Source organism: Herpailurus yagouaroundi, unplaced genomic scaffold, assembly GCF_014898765.1.
Source record: "Herpailurus yagouaroundi ecotype Mexico unplaced genomic scaffold, PumYag 29, whole genome shotgun sequence".
Lineage (NCBI taxonomy): Eukaryota > Metazoa > Chordata > Mammalia > Carnivora > Felidae > Herpailurus > Herpailurus yagouaroundi.
In genome coordinates, this window is record NW_024412377.1 from 11,357,134 (window position 1) to 11,377,528 (window position 20,395).

Below are 20,395 nucleotides of genomic sequence, written 5' to 3' on the forward strand. Positions count from 1 at the left end.
TTTCCTCACCCTGATCCCATCAAATGACACCGATCAGTGCTTCTTCCCCAAGGCAGCTCGGACGGAGGAAAAGGAAGGTGCTAAGGGAAGAGTATTTCTACTTTTTAACTTGACCCACCTCCCCAGTCCATCTTCGTGGGCCTTTGCTGCCCTTCTTGAAGGAAAACTCCCGGATAAAGGCATGAGGAAGAAGCAGCTTTTGGAGTAGAACAGAGACTCTGAATTTAAATGGAAAGTCTACACTAGGGAATGGATGGATATGTGCGTTGTAGTGTACTGAATATGAGTCTCTTATTAACTGTCAAAAGTGACACAGCCGTGGGGCACCTGGGTGGCTCGGTGGGTTAAGCGTCCGACTTTGGCTCAGGTCATGATGTCACGGTCGTGAGATCGAGCCCCTCGTCGGGCTCTGGGCTGACACTGCAGAGCCTGCTTGAGATTCTCTCTCTGTCCCTTCATCTCTGCCTCTCTCTCTCAAAATAAAAATAAAAAATAAAATAAAATAAAAGGGAAATATGTTAGCTCATTACAAGATATACTTTAGGGGCGCCTGGGTGGCTCAGTCAGTTAAGCGTCTGACTTTGGCTCAGGTCACGATCTCACGGTTCATGGGTTCGAGCCCCACGTCAGGCTCTGTGCTGACGGCTCAGGGCCTGGAGCCTGCTTCCGATTCTGTGTCTCCCTCTCTCTCTGCCCCTCCCCTGCTCACGCTCTGTCTCTCTCTCTCTCTCTCTCTCTCTCAAAAATGAATAAACACTAAAAAAAAATTTTTTTTAAAGTGACGCAGCCGTATTTTTCACAGGCAAAGGCAGACGTCGAACCCAAAATGTCAGGGCCTGGAGAGCGAGTCCATTCGGATGGAAAGATGGACTTTTGTTCTAGACAGTTACACATCTGCTTTTGAAAAGCAGTCAGCATCCCTGGGTCACTGAGTGTCTGCAGAATCCGCGGGGTCAGCTCTTCTCAAAGACCCCAGGAGAAGAGCTAGTGTGCCCAAAGAAGCAGAGCTCCAGAAAGTGCTGTAGTTCTAGGTGTTCTAGGTGTTCTTCTAGCCTTACCTTCTGTAAGGCTGTTGGTGCCATCAGGAGGCTCGGAATCTATATGTGATACCATCCACTGGAATAAACACAATGTGTGCTGCTCTTGAGTGTTTCAGTGGCTGCTGCTACATTAACTTCCTGACACTAAGTTTTCTGTTTAAGTTCATCTCTTTATTTTGAGAGAGAGGGAGAGAGACAGACAGAGAGAACACGAGCAGAGGAGGGGCAGAGAGAGAGGGAGACAGAGCATCCAAATCAGGCTCCGCACTGTAAGCATAAAGTCCGACATGGGGCTCGAACTCATGAACCATGAGATTCATGACCTGAGCTGAAGTCAGATGCCCCGACACTAAGAAGTTTTAAAATTAAAAAAAACATGGGGCGCCTGGGTGGCTCAGTCGGTTGAGCGTCTGACTTCGGCTCAGGTCGTGATCTCACGGTCCGTGAGTTCGAGCCCTGCGTCGGGCTCTGGGCTGACGGCTCGGAGCCTGGAGCCTGCTTCGGATTATGTGGCTCCCCCTCTCTCTGCCCCTCCCCCACTCATGCTCTGTCTCTCTCTCTCTGTCAAAAATAAATAAACGTTAAAGAAAAAAATTTTAAAAAAAATGATAAAAACAAAACAAAACCAGACTCGAGAGTAAAGGGCCTCTTACGAAAGCTTTAGAAGTTGCATAAACTCAGGGCGCCTGGGTGGCTCTGTGGGTTAAGCTTCTGACTCTGGATTTCAGCTCAGGACACGATCTCACAGTTGGTGGGATCGAGCCCCGCATCAGGCTCTGTGTGGACAGTGCGAAGCCTGCTTGGGACTCTCTCTCTCCCCACCGCCGCCCCCTTCTGCTCTCTTTCTCTCTCAGAATAAATAAAAATTAAAAAAAGTAAAAGTTGGGTAAATTGAGTATAAATAAGGAGACTCTCGCCCACCATGGATGAGTGCTATCAGTACCCTTCTGACTCACGGTTAAATCTTACTCGACGGATGTATTTATTAACGGTTCATGGTGCCCCTTCGGTGCCTGATAGGATACTTGGGCCTGAGGACAGAAGGTGGCTAAGTCACAGACCCTGCCTCGGGCACTTCAGAGCCAACAGGGAGCAACAGATACAAAGACTGAATACGGAAAGTGCTACAGGAACGTATACGCATACGTTATACGTATACGTTATAGCCACAGCTTAACATTTAGGAAAGAAAAACGAAAACCAAAACCAAAACCCCGTAATTGAAACTAATGTAACGCTGTGTGCCGATTATACTTCAACTTAAAAAAATTGTTTACTTGTCCCCCATGTCTTTTATTTTTTTTTAATTTTTTTTTTCAACATTTATTTATTTTTGGGACAGAGAGAGACAGAGCATGAACGGGGGAGGGGAAGAGAGAGAGGGAGACACAGAATCGGAAACAGGCTCCAGGCTCTGAGCCATCAGCCCAGAGCCTGATGCGGGGCTCGAACTCACAGACCGCGAGATCGTGACCTGGCTGAAGTTGGACGCTTAACCGACTGCGCCACCCAGGCGCCCCCCCCCCCCATGTCTTTTAAAGACAATTCCTGTGGCCAAGATGTTGGGCCGACTGAACCGTTGTAAGGATAATGTGTGAGACGCTTGATTAGCTGCAAACTCGAATACTACTGTTTTTAGTGTGGAAGAAACCACCGTTTCAAGCATGGCACCCATGTCTGGAGCCTCTGGGCCAGACAGTGGTTCCTACTCGCTGGACCCAGCAGGGTTTGGAGAGTGGGCTTGGAAGGCTGGCTTCTAGCTGGTTCTATTACAGGTGCTTGGGCGAGTCACTTATCCTCTCTGAGTCATTTCCTTTTCTAAGAAATTAAGGGTTTTGATTAGCTCATCTCCAAGTTTCTTCCCAACGAAGGGCTTCGAATTTCTGTGAAAATCTACCCTGACATACTTCTAGTTACAGAGGATAGGATTGGAATAATTAAACTGAAAAAAAAAAAGAAAAGAAAAGAAAAGAAAAGCCTTTACATGGGCAATCAAAGCATTTTCCTAGATCATTACCATGTCAAAATAAACGAGTTGCACTTGACTTAGAGGTGCAGGTTACTGCGCGTGCACCGAAGGAGAGAAGGAACAACCTTAAGTCCGGTCGGGCAAAGTTCTCTGTCGGGCTCAACTGTAGCTGGGGGGGAGATGTTTAAATGGAGTGACAGGCAACAGAGGAGAGCAGACTCTGGACTGCAGAGCCAGTGACAACCCAGAGCTTCTAGCTTTCGGGGAGGGATGAGGTCTAAGTCATAGCACCTGGCATCCGACTCGACTCAACTTTTGACTTCCAATCATTTCACATAGTCTCCAAAAGCTGAATATTTCTGTTCCTGGAATAGAAACCTTCCCTCTGCTTTTTCTAAAATACTCTTTTAAACAGTTTCAAGGTTGCTCACTGTTTTCCTAATATTTTAGGGAACTATGGAAAAATCTGCACGCCATAGAGAAATAATGCAAATAGGGGAGCAGGGTTGCCTGGGGTAACCTGTCCCGACTAAGCAGGCGTGCTATCAGACATACTTCCTCGGTGAGGTGGCACAGGACTATGTTTCCAACACCCCTACTCCCCACCCCCCCTACTTTCATGAGGGATGAACTGGCGGGAGGGGCAGGTTGGGGTCAAGGGGCGGTTGAGGACACAAGGTCGTGATGTGTGATGGATGGGACCGGCTATTTGTCTCGTGTTGCCCTTGTTACGATCTATTCAAGTGTTGGATCAATGGATCAAATATTAAACGGTGGGCTTTGGAAAAATATCCATTGAAGGTTTTCCTTAAAGAATCTTTTCTTTTAAGTTTATTTATTTATCTTGAGAGAAAGAGAGACACAGATAGAGAGGGAGAGGAGAATCTCAAGCGGGCTCTGCACTTCAGCACAAAGCCCTATGCGAGACTCGAACTCGCGAACCTTGAGATCATGACCTGAGCCAAAATCAGGAGGAGGACGCTTAGCTGACTGAGCCACCTAGGTGCCCCTCCATTGAAGGTTTCGATTTTTTTTAATGTTTATTAATTTTTGAGAGAGAGAGCGCGAGAGAGAGACAGAGGGAGGACATGAACATGAGCAGGGGAGGGGCAGAGAGAGAGGGAGACACAGAATCAGAAGCAGGCTCCAGGCTCTGAGCTGTCAGCACAGAGCCTGACACGGGGCTCGAGCTCACAGACCTCAAGATCATGACCTGAGCCCAAGTTGGACGCTTAACCAACTGAGCCACCCAGGAGCCCCTCCATCGAAGGTTTAAAACACGTGTAGGGCTTGAGTTTAAGGACCACTCCCAGGTTCAGCAAGCCCAATAATCCCTTTGATAACAGTTAGAAGGGCTAAAGTTACAGTGTGCCTCTCATCAGGGCAACCAAACCTTCTGCCTTAGGTCCTCATCATCAGTCACTGATGATGAGAGCTGCGTGCCCCCGGCATTTCTGGAACATACTTATATTGTACTTTATACATGGAGACTTTCTACAGGACTTAATAGGAAATGTGTAGTCACCACAACAAACAAGAAAAACTGAACTAAGTTCAAAAGCCCCGCATTTCTTTTTACCTCCTTCTCATCTCCCTCTTTAGAACTCAAAGGGCACAGTCCACAATGGAAGTTTGGTTATAAATGTTTTTTTCCTTTTCTTTTTTTTTTTTTTTTTTTGGCTACTACAAACTATCTTAAATTATATACCATGTGCTTAGGGTTATAGAGCATGTATATCCATGTTTTTTGAACAGTATCTTCTACACTTAAATTGCATGGCGGTTGATATAGGAAGGATGTATGTTGCTTATTTAGGCTGTGCACGATGTGTGCTGTTATCCACAGCTGTATCCTTGAAAACGGCACCGGGCTTGGGACCTCGTAGGTGCTTGATAAGTACGCGTCGAATGATGAATAAATAGATAGGACACAGCAGTGGTATAATAAGCGTGATCAGCAAAGGATCTTTTACGGGGGTAACTGAAATAACACCAACGAGATTTGGAAGAGGGACGGGGATGTTTATACAGTTGACGGATGTTTAAAAATGGGCCAGCAGTTACTCAGGAAGACAAGAGTATTATTAAAACGAAGGGCAAAGTCTGCCCTTCTTCAGCATGTTTAGAAGTCTCTGGAAATGCCAGAAGTCTACCCCTTCTTCCTGTATACAATGACCTTCCTAAATAACTGCTGTTCATACTTGGGGACAACAACGTTTTAAAGAGGTTGTTATTTAATTCCGTATAACATCACAGTATGGAATACAAGGCGTCTCCCCTTTAAAACGGCCATTTCCCCTTTCCACAAACAACAACGGGGGGGGGGGGGGGTGTCGGTCTCTCTCCTTACCGTGAGTGACAAGGCCATGCAGACGAACGTGAACTTCTTGATGTGGGCGGCCGTCACCGTGTTGCTGGTGCTCACCAGTTTATTGCTGGGGTTATTCTAGGGCGAAAGAAAGGGACAGTGGTTATCCGACCACACGTGCATCTTGAAGAGCATCTTGTTTTGGTTTTATTGGATGTGTCTGAAGTACGGGTGTCACCTGACAGCTGGGAGGACGGCTGTCACTTTCCCTCTTAGACAGCTGTCAGGCTTCTGGACTTGAACGTGAACCGGAGGAGGTTCTGGACGGAACTCTGGGCAGTGTCTCCTGAGTCTGTGTTCCCTGGGCGCTGGCCACCCACCCAGCCTAGTCCAGGGCCCCGGCCCGGGTGGCCCCTCCTGGCCACCTGGCACCTCCTCGAAGCTACAGCCCAGCTCGGTGACCTTCGGGGCCCTGTCCTCCCCACCAGCGGGCATTCTCGGCCCTGCCTGCCCTGACCCAGACTCCTCCACTTGTATTCCAGACACAACCTCTTCCTCTTCCCCTATCACACTTGGTGTTTTCATGTTTCTGTGCTTCTGTTCCTCCTCGTCTCTTTGGATCTTGTGAATTTCAAAGCTACCCTCTTTGGGGCACATCACGGGCACAGCCCGTCTGCTTCCTGAAGCCTCCCTGATCTTATAGCCCAAAGTGCCCCGGGGCCCCACTTCCTGGAATGCAGGTGAGCCCAGAGCTCTCTGGAGGTGGGTACGTTGCAGGGGGCACGTGTGGAAGGTGCACGCAGGTTGCGGACACAGAACTGGGCACCTCACTCTTCCCCTTGACTCCTGCCCCTCAGCACAGTCTTTCTTGCAGAGAAGGTGCTCACCGCCGCCACACTGAGGGTTTTTTTTTTTTTTAATTTTTTTTTTCAACGCTTTTTATTTATTTTTGGGACAGAGAGAGACAGAGCATGAACGGGGGAGGGGCAGAGAGAGAGGGAGACACAGAATCGGAAACAGGCTCCAGGCTCCGAGCCATCAGCCCAGAGCCTGACGCGGGGCTCGAACTCACGGACCGCGAGATCGTGACCTGGCTGAAGTCGGACGCTTAACCGACTGCGCCACCCAGGCGCCCCATACACTGAGTTTTAAGCAACCAGTGCGGACGGCCCAAATGTCCTCTCGCCCATCCTGAGGCTTGCTCAGACCATCCCAGCGCCACTGCTAAGCAGGCCTAACACCCGATCAAACTGGTGCCTGGCCCCTCATCACGAACACCAGCGGAGAAAAAGACCCCCCGGCCTCCACCAGGGATCCAGTTAGTCCCAGGGGCGACCGACAGAAGCACACTGGGGCTCCTGGCTAGCGTCCCGCTGGATGAAAGACGCAGAAGCAGAGCGGATACGGGTTCTACTGGGAAAAGAGCTTCTGATGGTTCCTTTACTTTGGGAGCTCAGGCGGTCTCCCCGGTCCCTTCCCCCTGCACGTGCCATGCCGCCAGCACAAACCTCTGCTCGAGCCTGTGTCATCCCAGCCTCTAAGGTGGATCCGCTTTTCTGAACAACAGATTTTGCCGCCGTGGCAGAGTGCAAGTCTCTCCACCTCCCCCGCCCCGGGGATTTGCGAGAGAGGGGCCCGAGTGGGCGCGCCACAGAGAGTCAGGAAAGCAACCCGGGAGCGGGGGGCATGTCCCCCATGTCGCCCGTGGGGGGCAGCAGCGTGGCGCAGCGCCTTCGCGCGCGCTTTGGTTTCTACGCCCGCAGTTCGTTCCGCCAGCGTGGTTGGAACGAACACACCAGCAGGGACCATTAGGTTGGCGTCCGTGTTTCGTTTTGTTCGCCCCATCTGCTGAGCAACATAGCCCTTCGCGGGTGAGAACTGAACATCGGAGAGATTCTGCACGAGTGGAAAACGCTCCCCGTTGCTGCTATTCAGTGGGAGCCACCAGAAGTTATGCAAGAAATGTTAGATGTCTTAGGCCGGAGCCCACAAAGAGGCTAAGGATCTCAATTGTCAATGCAGTAAATTCTGCAAGTCCACACAGAGGGGTCTCATATTTGGGCGAAAAGACGGCATTCACGCGAATGGCTTAGAGGACCTCCCTGCCATGCCTGGAACAATGAGCGAGGCCCCACAAGGGTTCTGAGCCACGCCAGTTGCTGGCTGGAGGTACACGCTCGTTCAAGGGATTTTTTCGTAGCACCTAACCTCTGTGATCGCGAACGAAACCGAGTTTTTCTTGGATGCGCCTGCTGAAACTGTATCGTGTTACATTGTTAAGTTTTATTATTTCGAGGTAGCCAAAAAAAGAATTCCAGATGAGACTTCCTCCCCCAGCCCGGAGGCTCTGACTCTTCAGTGCTTCCTGGTCTCATCACGTTTTCTTACATAATCTTGGTCTCCAAGAGCTAGAAATTTAGCAGGAAGACTTCTATGCATTTTGGTTTTCTAGGATTTACTTCTTTTTTTTTTTTTTTTTTTTTAGCTCTTGTCTTCTGTTTTTTTTTAAGTTTATTTATTTATTTTGAGAGAGACAGAGACAGTGCAAGTGGAGAAGGGGCAGAGAGAGACAGAGAGAGAGAGGGAATCCCAAGCAGGCTCCTTGGTGTCAGCACAGCGCCTGACGCAGGGCTTGAACTCGTGAAACTGTGAGATCACGACCTGGGCAGAAACCAAGAGTCGGACACTAACCAACTGAGCCACCCAGGCGCCCCTGGGATTTACTTCTATATGCACGTGACTTAAAACGAAGATGACAATTTCTATCAATAGATTGGATTAAACTCACTCAAACAAGAATTACAAGGAGGAAAATCTCCCGCAAGCCACTCGTGCCTCAAGTTTGCTCTCAGAGCATTTTTAGGAGATACGCTGCTTCCTGATGTTGCGAGATGCTGATGTGTGAAACGGGGAGTGGGTCTAGCTCGTAGTCCACTGGGGAGGTTCCACACCCAGTGAAGAGATCCGGGCACCACCACCGCCCTGTCTTGTTAGGCTGCATGGTGGGCATCCCTGAAGTGAGCTGCCATTCACGGGTGAGTATGGGGCTGGGAACAGAGGCAGGTGACACCATGGGGGATGTACAGGGTGGAAGGATGCCGTGGATGGGGACGTGTGATAGAGGGTGTGTGTGTGTGTGTGTGTGTGTGTGTGTGTGTGTGTTTGCACGAGTCTGCTGGTAGACCACAGAGAAGAAGGTGGACCCACAGTGGATACTGTCTTTCCAGACTTGAGTCTCCGCCCCTGGCTCATCCCCACTCAGAGATGCCTGGGGCGTGGGGGGTGTGCCCTGGGTCAATGAGGCAAGCTGGACAGGAACCCTTTCTGGGGCCCCACTCCACAGCTATTACTCTTTTCTAGAAGCCCACAAATAACTAAACATTTGAGAATCCGGAGGCTATGTGAAAGAAAGAGCTAAGCGTATATAGCCTGCGGCTGGGCCTTGCTCGTGTGGCCTCCCAGGATTTCCCATGTCCACGCGAGTCTGGGAGCGGGGGGCTGGGGTGAGGGGAGGAGGGAGGCCAGCTTTAGCTAGTCAGAGCCCAAACTGCCTGTGCTGCCAGAACTGATGTGCTGGGGCCCCTGGCCAAGAGGCCTCCTCTCCTCACATCCCAGGACTCTTGCTGGGGGAAGATAAAGTGGTATCGGCCGTGGCTCTGAGCTTGTCCTGGAGAAGTTCAAGGCAAAGTAGCTGCTATTAAAAGTACACGTGGCAGGTTGTGTGCTTCTTTCCCCATTTTTCATTTTATTTTATTTATTTATTTATTTATTTATTTATTTATTTATTTATTTCAACGTTTATTTATTTTTTTGGGGACAGAGAGAGACAGAGCATGAACGGGCAAGGGGCAGAGAGAGAGGGAGACACAGAATCGGAAACAGGCTCCAGGCTCTGAGCTGTCAGCCCAGAGCCCGACGCGGGGCTCGAACTCACGGACCGCGAGATCGTGACCTGGCTGAAGTCGGACGCTTAACCGACTGCACCACCCAGGCGCCCCCCCCCATTTTTCATTTTAAAACATTGTATACTATCTTTTGGGGGGGGTATGTTTTGCTGTAAAAGTCTATAGGTTCAAATAACTAAGCTTTAATGAAATAGACATGAATTAAATGACTGGTAGGACAGTCCCCCTCCCCCCGCCCCCCAGCCACAGGCTGCAAGTCTGAAGGGTTATGCGCCTCCCTAGGGCGTGCCAGCAGCCGCGGAGGGGGCAGAGCTGTTGTTAACAGAGGCTTTCAGCTGGAGTAAGTCTGCTGCATCCAAACCAACCTGGACCCAGGTCGGCGGTGTGGACAACTTCAGCGCGCATGGTCCCAAGTGTTGAATGAGCTCCGTAAGCCTAGAAGCTCAAGCGCACCACCCTGTCTGTTCCTTCACATCTGCTCTGAGGTCAGTTTAGTCTTAGTTTTATTTAATAAACAAAAGACAGAGGCAAAATCCAACGTATTCAATTTTCTTGAGAGTCTATTTTCCCTTCGCAAAAAAATTAATGGTACCTCAACAGGAACAACCTAAAAGCGGATACGGTTCAGAGGGCATTGGAGAACTGGCATCAGGGTAAGCTGGACAGCCTCTGTTATTTCCTGAGGGAACTGTTTCACGATTACGTTTGACCCCCTCGACGCCACGGTAACCTTACAGAGGGAGGTGAGACGGGGAAGTATCAAAGTTTTCCTCATCAGAGATGCCTGTCCATCAAAAGCTAGTTTTAAAGAGTGTGTTTTAGGCACCACGCCGCACGGGTTCTCACCTTGTCAAAAGCAGGGTAGACGGCACGGATTTCCGTCAGCCATCCATATGGCATGTGACCCACAGGGTATGTGGCTGTCAAAATTGCCACCGCCTACAAGAGGAAAAGCCAGCAGAATTAGCGCCCACATCCCCGAGAGAATTTCCAGTAGCTGCTGTTTGCCCCGTGGCTGCATGAGCCATCTCTGGGGTGGCCGCCACAGACAGATAACCCCACACTGGGTGACAAGCATTGGCCAGCCACAGGACAGCCCCGGGGGAAGCGGGGAAAGGGCAGGTGGTCCACTGTGACCATGGATGGGAGTGGGGTACAGGAGCCCAGGTAGTGCATGGAGACCAGGAGGATGCATCTTCTTTACATGAATCCAAAGAGAAACAGCTCTGGGTTGTGGGCTGGACAAGCTACAGTTTGAACCCAGGCCCACCAGACCAAGGATCTTTGCTCTTTCCATTGAGCCGAACGGAACCCTCCAGGCTAGCCCAGTTCTGGAGTCTCAACATGTGATTTTGAGCCCGCTCTGCTCTCTGGGTAGTCTTTGCTCAGGGTCCGCCTCTATGCCTCCATCTTGTTCCTGCGGGTGGCCTGGCGGTGGCTCTGTGGCCCCCTCCTTCCAACTCAACTCACTTTTAATCTGTTCAGCCAGGATAGCCTAATTTTGATGTTTAACTTAAGAAGACTAAATATTTCTTACAGGAAACCAAACACGTTCTTCCGTGGAAATGAGACTTTGTCTTCCTATGTGAATGAAAAGGAAGGGGTATGAAAACAAAGCATTGAGCCCCACATGTTGGCGAGTTCAGCTCTAGCTGGCTAGTAAAAGAGAAGTTCGGCCTTCATCTATTTTAATGAACATAACATCGATGCCTGGAACATGGAGTGAGTCCCCCGCTGGGTGAAGAAACCGCTGTGAGGGCAGAGTGGTAGACCCGAGTCAAACCTCCACTTGGTCACCTACCGGCGGCGTGAAGTGTGGACCCGCTCAGACCCCCTTTCTGTTCCTCTAGCAGAACCGTGGGAGTAACGGCATCCATCGCACAGGGCTGCGGGGAGTCAACGCCACGCGCATCAAGTGCCCTCACACAGCAGATGGTCAATCAACGTGGGTCCTGTACCTTCTGTGCTGGGCCTCTAGGTCATGGAGGTCACTACAGAAACGGCCCCAATACATCACTTGCCTTTTTTTTTTTTTTTCAAAGGGGATGATGGAGTCCTGGCACAGAAGTGATGGGGGTCACGTGCCTTCTTTTCCTGGGCGACTGAAACTGAAGTCGTCAACTGAAAAAGCTGCTGGGTTACAGGCGCCACCCAAGATGACGCCCTTCACGACCCAAAACACAAAATCCAGGAACAAACTGAGGCAGGAGAAGGCGTCCTGCTTGGGATTTATGTGCTTCCCTTCCTAAGCCAACACGAGCTGCTTCCCAGGACATGGAAACTGGCACGAGACCCCGGGCGGGAGACATGCCGAGAACACATTCAAGGGCAACGAGCAAAACCAGAAGGCCCCCAGGGGCAGCCACCAGCCCTCCTGAAGGACTGGCACTTCCGGAGACGGAATCGATTCTCCAGAAGGCAGCAGAGGAGGGAACGAACGAAGTAGCTCTATTTGTTCATCCCATCCTTGAGAGATGGAAAAAATGATTCGACTCTTTTTTTTTTTGGAGCAGCTGCCAGTTTCCAGATATATTTCTTGAGTTGTGAGTGAGTAGATGAGGGAGGTCTTCATTCGGAGGAGGGTAGACTGCCACAGAGCACGCAGGGCCGTGACCGCTGGGCCGTATGTGTAGGAAGGCGGAGCATGAACAGGCGAGAGAGGCCGGGGTCACGATGGAGGCACCGGCCCTCACAGTCCGGGCGTTTTCGTTGCTGTGCCCGGCATAGTGTCTGGTCTTCGGCAACCACAGTGAAGCAGCATCATGCCGACTCCGCGGAAAAACGGAAAGGCCATTGGGCGGGAGGCGGAAAATCTGGATTCTGAGGCCAGCCCAGTTTCTTGCTAGTTTTGTGTCCTCGCCTCTGTTTTCTCAAATGGCCAATGAGAACAATGAAGGAGCTGTCTCCTTCCATACTCATTAATAAGGAAGAAACGATATGATTGTGAGACCCTCGTGGCTTCTGAGTGTGAATGTGTCACATAATTTAATACCCCAGGATTACTGAAGCTCTCAAGAGGGATCAGAGACAAGCTTGCATCCACCTTCCCGCCCCCATTCTTCATGAGGTGACTACAAGCCTCCCCCTCCCCGCCCTGGCCCCCCATCCCCAGAAAGTGCCCTACCTCTGTTGCTGCAGAACTTCCACCAAGGTCCCGGGAAACAAAGAGGTTGACGATCGGTCTACTGATTCTCTGTGTAGCCAAGATGAGAGCCAGGGGCCACCAGAAGCTCAGCATCTTCCTTATCGTTGCATCCCCCTGTGTCAAGAAATGGAGAGAAAGGGTCACTAGGCTCTAGAAGCAGAACAGGAGAAACACTTCAGAGCCAAAGCTTTTCCTTCTGATGTCAATCATGCGTCAATTCATTGTACTTAAAAAAAAATGGCATAAGGAAAGCCTCTGTAGCCAAGCCAATCTGAATGAAAACAAAACGTACAGTCTTACTCGAAATTAACTCAGACGGCTGGCAAGCTGCTGTGAAATCAAAACACACATTTAAGTATGATGGATCCACATCACTGTTTTCCAAAGAGGGAAGCTCTACACTCAGGCAGACCCCGATTCCATGGCCTGAGAAGCAGGCTGGAAATTAGTTTTTGTTTAAGTCATCAAATGGACTGGCTAGAAGCCACGTCTGTAAGGGGTAACTCTCAGAAGTAAAAAATTACTGTAATTTATTTTGTAACCCGTCAGGTCACGAATGCGCCTAATTATTTGGGCACCGTGCAAATCAACGACGAAGATTCTTATTCTCGAAGCTCTCACAGAAGTCATGTAAATGTGCAGAAGCGTAAAAATAAGAACACGGTCAAGAAAATGTGGTTTATTAAGAATTCTACAAAGTAAAGATGTGTGCAGTCTTTAAAGCCTGGCTTTTATGATTTTATGATTTTGATTCTTCAGAGGTGAAGGGTTACATCATGGAACCAGGTCAGCCGCTCTGGTTTCCCTTTGCTGGTGGCTCAATGTTACGAGACAGATTGTTAGGATCAAGACCAATTTGATGTGGTTGTCCTAGTGGCGGAAACAACGAGATCAGATTTTATTGACGGCCTGCCCTCTCGGATGGAGGTAAGTGGTCAATGTAATTATTGTTCTGACATGACAGGGGTAACCTGTGGTCAAAGGCGGGATCAGGGACTTATTCCGGGCCCTTAGGGAACCAAGCATATCTACCTTACAGCTAGATGGAAACACAGCCCAGTGACACCCGATAACGAAGGTAGAACAGATGAGCATATACATAAATCAGATGCTGTTGACACTGATGACGAAAAAGTGCTTGGGCCACTGGTGTAAGATCATACCCTGCTTCTATCTGACTCAACTTCGGAGGTGCAGGCCAAGCTCTGTCTCCATCCAGGAGCCTCTCAGACCTTACCGCTATCTCCTTTCTCTCAGCTTCCGTGGCCCTTGTGTCCCGTCTGCAGGTCTATGTGCTCTCCTGGATCCACGTCTGAGTGTCGCTTCTGTGTTGGTCTTAGCTACCAAATGAGGTGTACTACGTTGCTTGAGGATAGAGACCCTGTTTAAAATGTTTCTGGGCCCCTCCACGGTACCTGTAGGCTCTGCTCGCTCCACAGAAGGTACGTGAATGCACAACTGTGTTTGGCCCGTACGGAAAGAACAAAGCCTGGGGCCCCGCTGTGAAATTAAGAATAACCCAAATATGAGTTTAAAGGTACTGCGGGTCCTAAAACACTTGTTGATTAATATATAAGTACCGTGCGCTATTGGATTGCCCCACTGGAGCTCCATTTTGATGAATGACTGACTTTTGACAACAGAGGGTAAGAAAAAACGAAACTGCTACACCTACTCGCCCTGACCTGACTCACTGTGCCTCAGTCTCCCTGATACGCAACGAAGGAGGCTGAACAGTGGCCTCTAAGACCTCTTCTATCTCCAGGGGCCCTTCATTCTCCAACCGTCTCCCCTGTGGCCACGACCTAGCACTTGACAGCTTGCAGCATGTGCTCCTTGTACGGATACCCCCAATTCGCAAAGGGCCGGGGCAGCACTCGGCCGCCCTCGGAGGCACAGACGGGGTGTCGGCGAGTTCTAAGGACGTACCCCCAGCTCCGGTCCGCTCCTGTCGGGGATGATGTCGTGGATGTTCTTGTAGTAGCCCAGGCACAGGGTGGTGCAGCGCACAAGGGCGCCCATGTACAAGGAAAGGATGGGGATGAGCAGAGGCTCCCTGCATTCCAGGTGACTGTGAAGCAAAATGGCTACAAAAACGACCTGAGAGATAGGAAACGGAGAGCAAGTCAGAGGGGAGAAGATGGAGCCCGTCGACAGAAGCACAGTCCACCCTCTTGCACCCCGATGAGACACATCTCTGAGTGAAAACCCCGACGTTGAGGAGGAGAACGGAAACTTGGGCTGAGGCTCAAGGCCACTCTTAGAATTCAGGGTCAGATGCCTGGGGTTCACCGGAAGGGCACACGATCATTTTGCCATATTCACCACGAAGGTTCTTTGAAGGTAACTGCACATCTCGTTAAGGTTATTGCTAAAAAAAAAAAATTTCCGGAAACTTTGGGCTCCTAGATTCCCAAAAGATGTGGCAGAGGTTTGCCCTTCTTGAACCTGGATCCCGACACGCACAGGTAACCCACACGGGAGGCCCTAAGTCCACAAGGAAAGAGTAGTGGTGATCAGTGATGTCTATAGAAAAATACACATTTAACATTTACAAGATGCAATTCATTAAAAATGCTGCAAAAGACACCAATGTTAATTATTATAAGGCAAGCCAGATTAAAATTTAAAATATAAACATATAGAAGTGGAATAAGTCAACAAAATAGTCAAGAGGGATTGAAAAAAATAATCAAGTATTGATCTCTACTGACTGTAGAGTCCCCACAACAAATTTAACAACGTATTTAACCTTCCTGTCTGCAAAGCTCAGACAAGAAGCCCAGTCTCTGTCCAGAGCCATCTGGGGATTCATACATTCAGGAGAGCACTGAGCATACTGAGTGCAAAAATAAAGTAATGGGGGAGGGGGACGATTCCTGAGCTACATTGACTTTATTTTTTTAACGTTTATTTATTTTTGAGAGAGAGAGAGAGAGAGAGAGAGAGAGAGAGAAAAGACAGGTGGGAGGGGCAGAGAGAAAGGGAGACACAGAATCTGAAGCAGGCTCCAGGCTCTGAGCTGTCAGCACAGAGCCTGATGTAGGGCTCGAACCCATGAACCGTGAGGTCACAAACTGAGCCCAAGTCGGACGCTTAACCGACTGAGCCACCCAGGCACCCCTTGACTTTTCTTTTTTTTAAAAGATTTTATTTTTAAGCAATCTCTACACCTAACGTGGGGCTCAAACTTACAACCCTGAGATCAAGAGTCACATACATGCTCTACCGACTGAGCCAGCCAGGCACCCCGAGCTAGAGCGACTTTAATGGCCAAATATCTGTGGAACAATAGGCATGCAAAATATACCGCCATTGAGTGATCCTGACCAGAGGAGGCTTATCCTGATCACTTCAGTGCCAAGAGATCAGTGATGACAGAAAGTTAAAAAGGAAGCTGGAGACTGAGCGTGATTAACTGGATGAGTGCCTTCCGCTGCTGTAGGGAACACACACAGAAAAGCAGGGTAATACAGAGAAGCTTCTGAACGCAGTAAAAGCATCAGATGCTAGAGGTGGTTTGTTGATGGCATCGATGAATCTCGTGCCTGGCTGTCCTTCTCAAACCCAGTAGATGAGGCTGACTGGGACAGGGAGCCTCCGGGGATGCAGGAGAGAGAGGCACTGCTTGGCCACGTGGACGCACCAGGCTGCCCGCAGCACCGACAATGTGAATGGACACAAGTCAGGCCACATTCACACTCGCGCTCACGCTCTCGGAGGATACAGCAGAGCCCAGTGATAGAAGTCAAGATGCCCGGACCTGGCTCCGTGCCTGTTCCTTCCAAGTGGAACTATCAAATGTCAACTGAAAATGCGAACACCAGCTGGGGAAGCCTTGCTAAGGACGCACTGTGTTTGAAACAGAAGACCAGGGGGTTTGTGATGGGGCCAAGATGTGCAGTGATGTCTCTAAAGCATTAGATGCCTCTAAGGAGCCGCCATGCAAACTCACACTGGTGCATGTGCAACAAGCTGAACGTTTGGCAGCTAGAAAACGTACAGAGCAAACTAAGATGACCTTGTGCAGAGACTGAAAACTCACTGTACAAGAAATGAATACGTAAGGATCATCCCCCCGCTGCTAAGTCCAGGAAAGACCCCCGGGGCCGTCAGGATGGCCATGCAAGATGGAGGCCTGCCGAGCAGAGCCACGGAGGAGGATGTGGAGGTGACGGAAAAAAGAGGGACTCGGCCGAAAGAAGAGTGAGTGTGGCGATGACAGGAATCAGCCAGAGAATCATGGCAGGCTATTTGGGACCGAGGGAAGGTGGGAAGCACCGGCCCAGTGGCTCTCACAGCCTCCCTGCGCGTTTAATAGCTCGATGCCATGTGGCCCAGCACCTGTCACAGAGCTGACACCATCACTGTGGATTGTATTGTTTGTCAACTGAAAATAGCACGGGGCAGGGGCGCCTGGGTGGCTAAGTCGGTTAAGCGTCCGACTCTTGATTTCGTCTCAGGTCATGATCTCACAGTTCTTGAGTTTGAGCCCCGTGATGGGCTCTGTACTGGCAACTGGGACCCTGCTTGGGATTCCCTCTCCCTCTCTCTCTAGCCGCTCCCCTGCACGCACGCTCTCTCTCTCAAAATGAAATGAAATGAAATAAAGTAAGATAACACGGGGCCTTCTGCAATTAAAGTCCAGAATTATGACTCTGAGTCTGATACAGCCACCGAAAATATTGGGTTATTTTCTGAGGGGGAACCTAGGGCCTCACTGGTGAGGATTTTTCCCAGTGAGAGCCTGTTCTGTGCTGGCCTTGTACTGGGTGCCGGGATTCAGTGATCAATGAGATCATCCCAAATTCTGTCCTGGGGAGCGGACGGTCGAGCGGAGAAGCAGGGACCTTAATCACACAGTGGCGCTGGCGAGCGCCCGCTGACACAGGGAAGGAAGAGTGGTTGTGCTAGGACAGCCAGGCTGCTGTGAGGGAGGGCGTCTTCCTGGGTGCTGTCTGAGCTGAGACCTACAGTCTCCGCAGGAGACTAGCCAGGAATGGCAGGCGTCGGAGGCAGTTCTCCCCAGAACTGAGGCAGAACATTTCCTCCCGGGGAAGACGGGGCTGAGGTGAAAAGCCCCAGCGGAAGGGGGCTCTGCCCTACCGAGGCCCCGAACGGAGTACCCGTGGCTGGAGTGCAGGAAGCAAGGGGACAAGAGGAGACTGCCAGGCTGGAGAGGAAGCAAGGCCAAAGGTCTTCAGTACCTTGTTGGCCATGAGCAGGATTTTGAGTTTTTTACCTCAAGAACACCAGGAAACAATTTCTTAGGTTTTTTTTTTTCTTTCATGTTTATTTATTTATTTTGAGAGAGAGAGAGAGAGAGAGAGAGAGAGAGAGAGGAGAAGGAGAGGAAGAGAGAGAATCCCAAGCAGGCTCCTTACTCAGTGTGGAGCCTGACACGGGGCTCCATCCCGTGACCGTGACCTGAGCCGAATTCAAGAGTTAGATGCTTAACCGACTGAGCCACTCAGGTGACCCCATCAGGAGCAGCTTCCAAGCAGGGGATGAGGTAAAAAGAACGGATTACAGGGGTGGCAGTGGGGAAGGGAGGAGGTGGGTCAGAGCAGAGGCAGAGGCAAGAGAGGAGACATCCGGGTGGGAGGGGCGGCAGAGATGGGGAGAGGAGGGCGATATTTGGTCTCCAATCTGGAAGGCGGGCATGAACTAGATGTTTCTCCCAACAGAACAGAACAGAGCGAGGAGAGACAGAGAAAGGTGCTGAGAAAGGTCCACATGTTCACAGCAACAGAGGAGGTGGGCCTTCAGAAGGAGGAGACAGACCAGGACTGTGGTGCTGTACCAGCGGGAAGGAACATTTTGTGCAGGAAGGACCAGTCAACAGAGTGAAGGGATGTCTGAGAAGCTGACAGGGAACGTCCACCGGGTTAAGTGACATGAAGGTCATTAGCAAGAACTATTTGGGTGGGCTGACGGGGGTGGAAGTCCACCTGGAGTCGGTAAAAGAATAAAAGAGAAGTGAAAAAAAAAATGAAGACAGTGGGTGAAAACCACTCTTGCAAAAAGTCTGGCTGTGAAGTAATGAAGACAGAGGATTGTAGCTAGAGAGGTACATGGGAGCTAGAAAAATCTTCTTATTGTCCTTGTCTGCAAATGTTACACGTTAAGAGAAATGACCCAGGGGAGACAGAATGGATCACTGATAAACGGAATAAAGTTCTTGAGAAAGCACGGAATCCAAGGCACAGGTGGAAGAAGTGGTTCTGGACCACAGAGAAGGGACACCTCTTCTAAAATGGAAGTGATGCCAGGGTGTGAAGGTAGGCTTGTAGGTTTGGTGGCCAGAAGTTGAAGAATTTGGTTGCTTCAATTTTTGCAGAGAAGTGGGGAGAGAGCTCGTCTACAGGGAGAGTGAGGAGGGTACGGAAGCCTCTGAGTTAGTTACTGGAGTCAGCTGAGGTGAGTGAGGAGACTAGGGATCCGTGGTTTGATTAGTCGGTCCCATTGTGGAACTTTCTTCATTATTATTATTATTATTATTATTATTGTTTTAATTTTTCTTAACGTCTATTTATTTCTGAGAGACAGAGCACCAGTGGGGGAGGGGCAGAGAGAGAGGAAGACACAGAATCCGAAGCAGGCTCCAGGCTCCGAGCCATCAGCACAGAGCCCGACGCGGGGCTCGAACTCACGCGTGGCGAGATCAAGACCTGAGCGGAGGTCAGACACCTAACCGACTGAGCCACCCAGGAGCCCCATCCGCTGTTTGAACTTCGTGCAGGAGCACTTGCTACCTGCACGCAGGTGGTGACAGGTGCATCACAGGGTGGTTCAGGAGTGGGATCTTGCCAGAAGGCTGAGATGAAAAGGCAGGAGGCAAGGGGATTTACAGTAGTGCAGCATCATTACTGAGCTAGGATCTTGGCCTCCCATCCTGGGGCCCTCGGCCAACTTCAGAAGGCAAGGGCTAGGACGGGAGGCCCGAGTAAGGTCTGACAACCCCAGGAGAATTCTCGTTTTGATATTGAGCAAATATTGACCAGGTGATTGTGAAATATAACAGAGACAGCAGTATTTTTCATAAACCCTTTGGCATTTACTAGAACATAATAGCACCATTGAGAGTAATAGTGGCACAGAAAAGCATTGCCTGCGTGAACCACACCGAGAGCTTTCTTGTACTGTGATGAGACACCAATTAGCTTAGTCAAATTTTTAAAAATGAGAGTTGCCACTGAAATTCAAGACGTTATAAACCATGTTCATTTTACCATTGGCCACTGCTTGCTATGTATCTATGCTAAGGTGGTATTTCAAAGGACTTTGCCTAAGATCTATTTACTCATTGCCAAATCCGGCAGTTAAATGCTTTCAAGGAGCAAGAAGAATAAAGCTGGGGGTGCAGGCAGGGGTAATAAAAGACTTAGGAACCAAAATTGCATTTATTCCCTCGGGCGTTTAAACTACAAGGTTTAAAATAACTACTTCACCAGGAATAGCCGGGGGCCAGATGGCATCTGAATCCAGCTCCCATCTTACTAACCAGATATGTTTATTCTGCATTTGCGAGCCCTCCCAGCATCGGCCAGGACTGGGTTTCAAACCGAGAAGGAAAAGGGCCGTGGGCGTGCTCAGCAGAGCATTTTTCAGGGATATAGTGTTCTCTTCCACCCTTAGATGCCTACTATATTTATCGTAGGCAAAGTCCAGCTTTTCTATTTGTTTGTTTGCCCTTCAGAAAACACGCATCTCAAAATACTCAGGGAGCTGCTGATGCGACTTGCTGCCCGTGAGAAGTCTTTCCTTTATTTCAAATGAAATGATTAGAGTGAATAAGGCAGTTTAGTTCATGTCTCCGAGGACGAGTTAAATAAAAGTGAGCTCCGGACAAAAATCTCCAATAACTCACAAAGAAAATTAACAAAGATACATCAAGGAATGATGTTAGCCAGCGTTCGGGCGTGCACATGTGTGCGCAAACACACACACACACACACACACATACACACACACACACACACACACACAGAGTGTTCATAGGAATAACATAAATTACTTTTAATAGTG

General features: G+C 49.8%; 1 protein-coding gene across 2 annotated transcripts in view; it reads right to left on the minus strand.

Moving 5' to 3' along the window:
• ANKH (ANKH inorganic pyrophosphate transport regulator) overlaps nucleotides 1-20,395 on the minus strand; it is a 139,560-nt gene that overhangs the window by 25,473 nt on the left and 93,692 nt on the right. The window contains exons 5-8 of one of the 2 annotated variants that reach the window (XM_040494154.1): nucleotides 14,297-14,467; nucleotides 12,347-12,481; nucleotides 10,069-10,161; nucleotides 5,360-5,455 (exon numbers count right to left, since the gene is read on the minus strand). In XM_040494154.1, coding sequence (XP_040350088.1) covers nucleotides 5,360-5,455; nucleotides 10,069-10,161; nucleotides 12,347-12,481; nucleotides 14,297-14,467 — 495 coding nt within the window. The remainder of the gene's footprint in view (nucleotides 1-5,359; nucleotides 5,456-10,068; nucleotides 10,162-12,346; nucleotides 12,482-14,296; nucleotides 14,468-20,395) is intronic. The other variant, XM_040494157.1, reaches the window with a different exon arrangement.